The sequence below is a fragment of the Heloderma suspectum genome, chromosome 5 (assembly GCF_057233095.1).
Source record: "Heloderma suspectum isolate Gila_16-S chromosome 5, 16-S_ref, whole genome shotgun sequence".
NCBI lineage: Eukaryota > Metazoa > Chordata > Lepidosauria > Squamata > Helodermatidae > Heloderma > Heloderma suspectum.
Genome location: NC_139462.1, coordinates 101,928,998 through 101,935,737, shown reverse-complemented (window position 1 = coordinate 101,935,737; position 6,740 = coordinate 101,928,998). Strand labels below are relative to the sequence as shown.

Below are 6,740 nucleotides of genomic sequence, written 5' to 3'. Positions count from 1 at the left end.
TTCGTCTGAGCTGTAAGCTTCACGGTAGCCGACAGGCGGCAGGGCGTGTGAAGTCTCCCAATATGGGAAGTCTCCCGACGTTGTTCCCTGTTGTGATGCGAAGTATATAGCGGTTCTGCTTGTGAGAGGCCCAGAGCCTTCTTTGAGATCCCGGGCGGACTAGATGGACACTGATTGATTGACTGATTGCCCTATAACAAAAGTTCTCAGTGAAACAGGTCAAAAACAACGCGTGCAAAAGATCTACGAATCTAAATAAATGGCTCTGATGCCGCGGGACCAGCTCTGACTTTGAGGAGGACCAGCTTTGCATTTGGGGTCTCAAAATGCCTCGGGGCCACTGTTACAAACCATTAGGAAACAACTGCAACACCACCTTCCCACCCCGGTAATAAGTGTATCACGCGTTTTGCCCCGAGGGGCACATCGCCGCCGCGAAAGCCGCCCAGCCCTCCTCCTGTCTCCAGCGGAGAGGACGGCAAGCACGCGCCCGGGACTCGCGGAACCCGCCTCGCGGCTGCCATAGAGAGCATCACAAAGGCTCTACCAAAGTACCAGGCAAGCCAGGGGTAACACCGCTGCGCAAAGGGTGCGTGTGGGAAAGGAGGGGTAGAGAGGAAGAAACGGCTTCCCTTGACAGCCTTAGAAAAAGTGGGTGCGCCCGGAAGTCGGCAGGCGGGAGTCGAGTCGCGAGTTCAACCAATGCGAGCCGCGCCCTTCTCCCCCCCCCCCCGGTGAATGGTAGGGACCGGATTTGAATGAAACGGCCGGTGGAGCTCCCCCGCCCCTCCCTCCCCGCCTCCTTCACGGCGGTGGGTGTGGCATGTGGGCGGGGCGGGGCGACGCCCGTGCCCCTCCCCTTCTGGAGGGGACCGTGCCAGCGCGGGGAAGATTTGGAGCTGGCGGAGGCGCGAGGGCCGCCGCCGCAGAGGGGCCGCTCGAGAGCCCCGCAGCTTGTCGTGGCGCGCGAGCCCGTCCTCGAAGCGCGCGCAGCGCACTGTGGTGAGCGGTGCACCGGGCGGCGGCGGGGTAGTGTGGCGTGGTGGCTCTGCCCCGCCCCGCCGGGTTGTGGGGCGCTCCCCCCGCCGCAAACCGTGAGGAAAGTAGCTTTTGTCACGGGGTCCCATTCAGTGGCATCCCCGAGGGATGCTGAGACCGCGTGTGTGTTGTGGGGACTGGCGGGGGACGGTGTGATGTGCTGGGGAAGGGGGGGGGGAGCATTTAAAAAGCCACACAAAACAAAACCAACTTCTCGGACTGGATTGGCACGCTTTAGTTTTCTGCCCCCCTCCCCGTCACAGCTTCACTGATTTACATAGCTGTATGACATTAGAAATTCAACAGGTGGAGTCCTCTCCCCATTGCTGCATATTCATGCCCAGGGAACGCTCCGAACCTGCCGAAATACTGCCTCTCTTCCATCTCATCAAAAGGGGAGAGGAGTCCTGCCACGGGTACTCCCCCCCCCCAAACCAGACAAAAAGTAAGGGCTCCGATCGTTCCTTAATAGTGGGTATGTAATATTTGTACCTTGTTGTTTTAAGCCCTTCTTTTAAGCAAAGAGTTTTGGGAAATGCATGGGTAAATATTCCTTTTTTGTTGTAGGGAGTACTTTCTGTTAATGACTGATTAAGACATTCGCATGAAAACTTCTGTCGGAATGTTAAATCCATGTATGTTTTTGAGAGGAAACATCTGAGAACAATGCTGGGCAGGAATCTAATTTTCTACTTGCCAAATTCATTGAATCTTGATGCACTGCTTTTTCATTCTTAAAACTCTTGTGAAAATACAGTTTACATGATATTCTAGCCTTTTTGTATATCATAGACTGTATTTAGTTCTCTTGGGATGCCAAGTGTGGGGATGGGCTCTGTGACGAGAAGCACTGTAACATTAGGGGATTGTTCTAAGGTGGTTAAGAAATATCTGATTTCAGATAGTAAGGAATTCTTTGAAGAACCTTTTCACTCATGGTGATAACTTTCTTATATGGATATCTCTTCTGTATAGTGATATACTTGCTAGGCATGGCAAAGTATGCTCATTTAACCACATGTACATATAATCCAACCCATTACCAATCATGGGCTTCCTGTACCATGAAATAGTCTGTGTGTTAATCAAGAGATATAAACAATTTTGGTATTTAGAAGTGATACCCATGTGAGAAATTAACCTGTGTTAAGCACTCCTTAGTGCTGCTTTCTGAAAGGCTTTTGATGATTCTGCTGCAAGCTGAGACGTTCTACAATTACCTTATACTTGCGGAGATTTTCACTGCCTCTCACTTGATTTTAAAATAACATTGTGATCTCTGTTGTATTAAATTGGTAGTATTTTTGTATGTTAATGAGGAAATGGTTATTGTAATGAATATTCTGCTTCACCAACCAAATAAACTTGTGCCTCTCCCCAACTATTTCTCACATGTGGGAGAAAAAGTTGTATTGGAAGGAAAGCAGCGGAAGTTACTTGTGAATCAACCCCTTTTTCTCTTACATCTTTCTCCTCCCTACTGCACTTGTGTGAACATGTCTTCCCTGCTATGCAGCCTGATGGTTCTAATCTTGTGATAATTTAACTTGCTTGTTAATATAAGTAAATTCTTTGTTGGCCACAAGGCCTTTAGGGATGGCACACTGTATTAATGTCTATCCTGCCTTTCTAATCTGAGGTCTGGACAGACTGATAATAAAACTACATATAACATAAGACAAAATTGTTAAGTCATACATCTTCCGTTGCATTATCTCCACTCATGCCACCATTTCTTCTTTCTGTGCTGTACAATGGCCTTGTCACACACGGCTGTGTTGCTGAAGTACTCTGGTTTGGTTCATGTTACAAATTATGACATTTCACTGGCTTGGTATTTCTTGTGCGTGAGCTGGTATAGGTAACTGCTGGCACTGTGGTTCCTAGGATCGAGTTGCTGTTACTGGTCACTGTTATATTAACAGTTTCCATTAATTTGTTTGCTTCTTCTGGGTGCCATCTGGGGACTTCTTGTTACTATATTCAATTGAAGAAGTTGATCGGAGTTGGACCACAGTAGGGGTGGTTTTCTTGTACATTTAGCGACTTGACTACACCGTTTAAACTGTTGCTAGAATAGTGTCCTCAAATGTTTAGAATAGGTTGCTCTTCTAGGCTTACTCTGTGAGCACTTGGAGTTCGTATATGTATCTGTGGGACAGAGCAAGGAGTGCTCCCCCATTCCCTTCACTTTATTCTCATGTGCAGCTCAATCCCATTTAACCCAGCCTCGACTGATAAAAACGCCCAAAACTATACCTGTGGGTATCTTCTGGAGTCCCATCTATCCTATCTCCCTCCATGTGTCTCATATACCTGGATTTTAGTGTGCTCCTCAGAGAGCCTAGGTGTTGGAGAGAACAAATAACTTTAAATATGTACTGTATATATAGTTGTAACTCCTTTATTTTTTTTCTTTTTGCTCACAGATTGTCAAACTGGAAACAGACCTATTGTGGGGATTCGTTTTTTTGCCACTCAGCTGATGATTTTAAAGAAAGTGGGTATCGTTTTGCTACTTTGGGGACAATGAAGATAGTAACTGATCTTGAATGTGCATGAATGCCACTCTGACTTTGTACAAGGATATGCTGTGCTTATCCAGGCATTACATGATAGTGAAGGAAAGTCTCCCCATATATATATTATTTTTTTTATATTTTTATATTATATTTTTATATAAATATATTTTAATAATATATATTAAAAAGTGGGAGGGGAAGAGAGAATGAACAGTTCCTTAAGAATGGAAAGCAGATGATACTAGCTGTCATTCAGAAGCTTAGCTGTGATACCTGACCAGTTCAGAATTCTACCTAATGGTGTTGCTTTCTGCTTCTTTTCTTGGAGTGAAAAAGTATGCATATGCATACACCTTGACATGATTGGTTTGGTTGTTTATTTGAATTTATATCCTGACTTTCGGTGTTTTCACACATCCAAAACAGCTTACAATATGTAATCAAAAATATCCAATAATATCTTGTTACGGACGGACATACATATCAGATATGAAACAAATACTTTAAAATTATACTAAGATGCACTTCTTTCTGCTGGCTATTACTATATGTTAACATCCCGACCATCTGCTCCCATCGGTAGTACATGCCCTGGTCTCCTCTCGTTTATACTACTGTAATGCGCTCTACGTGGGGTTACCCTTGAAGACGGTTCGGAAGCTGCAGCTGGTACAGAACGCGGCGGCTCGCCTGATTAAAGGCAGCCACCGGCGAGATCACATCACTCCAGTGCTGAAGGAGTTGCACTGGTTACCAGTTGTTTTCCGGGCCAAATTCAAGGTGTTGGTTTTGACCTTTAAAACCCTATATGGTTCCGGCCCAGCCTATCTTAAGGAGCGCCTCCAGCAGCACCAGACAGGCCGCTTAACAAGATCAGCCTCGGATGGCCTTCTCTCTGTCCCATCAGCCAGGACAGCTAGACTGGTGGGGACGAGGGAGAGGGCCTTTTCTGTGGTGGCCCCCACTCTGTGGAACTCCCTCCCTAGGGAACTCCGCCATGCCCCCTCTTTAATGAGCTTCCGTCGTGCATTAAAAACGTGGTTGTTCAGGCAGGCATTTGGGGTGGGTTAGGGTATTTTAGAAAATGTTTTTACTGTAGAATTTTATTGTTTTAAACTGTTTTATTGTATGTTGTACATCGCCCAGAGTGGCTGGGTGACCAGCCAGATGGACGATTAATAAATTTAATAATAATAATAATAATATAACATCCTGGACAAATTGTTATGGCAGTATATATTCCAAGAGGAACACACAGTGTGGGGCTGCTGTGAAAAAGGCAAATTCGATGTTAGGTATAATTAAAAAAGGAATTGAAAATAAAACTGCCAATATCATGCTGCTCTTATGCAAATCTATGGTGCGACCACACTTGGAATACTGTGTACAGTTCTGGTCACTGCACTTAAAAAAGGATATTGTAGAGTTGGAAAAAGGGCAGGAAAGGGAACCAAAATTGTCAAGGGTCTGGAGCAGCCCTGTTACAAGAAAAGGTTATGACATCTGGGACTGCTTAGCTTGAAAAAGAGGCAAGTATGGTGTAAAACTTATAGAAGTGTGTAAAATTATCCATGGTGTGGAGAAAGTGGATAGGGAGACATACTAGAACCTGGGGTCATCCCATGAAGCTGATTGGTGGGAGCTTCAGGACAGATAAAAGGAAGTACTTCTTCACACAGTGCATAGTTAAACTCTGGAATTCATTTCCACAAGATGTAATGATGGTGACCAATTTAGATGGCTTTAAAAGGGGGATTGGACAGATTCCTGGAGGAGAAGGCTATTAATGGTTATTAGTCCTGATGGCTATATGCTGCTTCCAGTATCAGCCTGTGTCCACCAGTTGCTGGGAAACATGAGTGGGATGGTGCTGTTACACTCATGTCATACTTGTGGGATTTCCTGTGGGCAGCTGGCTGGTCACTGTGTGAACAGAATGCTGGACTGGATTGACTGGTCTGATCCAGCATGGCTGTTCTTATGTTCTTACAAATCTTGACAAAATGCTTCACAACTGACTTATAATTAATTCATAATGTGACCCATATTTCTGCAGGGATTTTAGGATTCTGCTTGCCACCCTATTATATATTGATACATCAATACAGAAACAATGCCAGTTCTAAGAAGTAGCTTGATGTCTTCAAATGATAACATTTCAAGTGACATTTCAAGTGTCCACAAAGTGACTTTTTCAAATGAAATACTATCTTCTGAAAAAAGTTCAACAAGTCTGACTGAGAAGAATGGCTATCAGGACTCCATTTACCTAAATGCTGCTAACATTTTTCAAGGCATTCATAATGAAAAGCCTCAAGATAAAATATTGGTAAAGTATGGGAATGGGCCATTGCCATCTCTTCCAGATTTCAAAGATGAGCAGTTCCAGCGTCTGTCCTATGAACTGGCTTTCAGTGCCCTAAAATGTAAGTAGAAAGTCTGTTGTCCACCCTCCCTGGAAAAAAAGCACCCTAAAATGCGTAAGAAATTCACTTGTGTATTTACAGGTGCTTAATGTGTAGTTTGTCTAGCTGACATAAAGATAATATGATTGTAGTGAATTAAAACATGTGGTGGTATTTAATATCTCTTCTAGATATCATGACTCCTAAGGATTTGAGTTTGTTTTACGTAAGAATATGTTCCAACCAGTTTGCGGTCACTATGACAAGATTCTTGGGTAGCTTCTTTCTCCCTGTCTTCAGCTAAAGGGGCAAGGGGAGAATAGGGCGCTAGATATGTTTCCCAGCTATGAAGGACATCCTGCTGGGAGTTAACTGCTCTCTAGGACAGAATGCAGCCGTTTGTATTAGCTGGATGTGTGTGTCTCACATCCTTTGCTGCCTTGATGGGCTAATAGCCTTCAAAGCAAAAGGGGAACAGAGATGGTTGTATGCAGTACACATGCATACTCACATGCACCCCCCCCCCAACCCAACAGTGGTGTTTGGTCCTGGTTTCCTTGAGCTGTATGTGTAATCAGGATCAGTGCTTGGCTAATTGTACATACGGTACTGCTCAGCCTTTTCCAACCTGGTACCCTCCAGATGATTTGGTGTGCTCCTCCCATCATCCTTGTCCTGTATGTCCAGTGATCACAGGTGATGAGAGTTGTAGGCCAAAATGTATAGAGGGACCTAGATTGGGGAAGAATGGCTTGGGTAGGATGCTATTTAGGTG

General features: G+C 44.8%; 1 protein-coding gene across 8 annotated transcripts in view; it reads left to right on the top strand.

Annotated features, from left to right (window-relative positions):
- The first annotated feature begins 864 nt into the window (after positions 1–864).
- NSUN7 (NOP2/Sun RNA methyltransferase family member 7) overlaps positions 865–6,740 on the top strand; it is a 30,700-nt gene continuing 24,824 nt past the window's right edge. Inside the window, exons 1-3 of one of the 8 annotated variants that reach the window (XM_084856921.1) lie at positions 865–1,002; positions 3,468–3,538; positions 5,927–5,986. Coding sequence is in view for 3 of the 8 variants with exons in the window: in XM_084856918.1 (XP_084713044.1) it covers positions 5,674–5,986 (313 nt within the window). In the remaining 5 variants the exon portion in view is untranslated. Of the gene's footprint in view, positions 1,514–3,467; positions 3,539–5,616; positions 5,987–6,740 lie in introns of all 8 variants that reach the window. The other 7 variants (XM_084856918.1, XM_084856923.1, XM_084856919.1 and 4 more) reach the window with 7 other exon arrangements.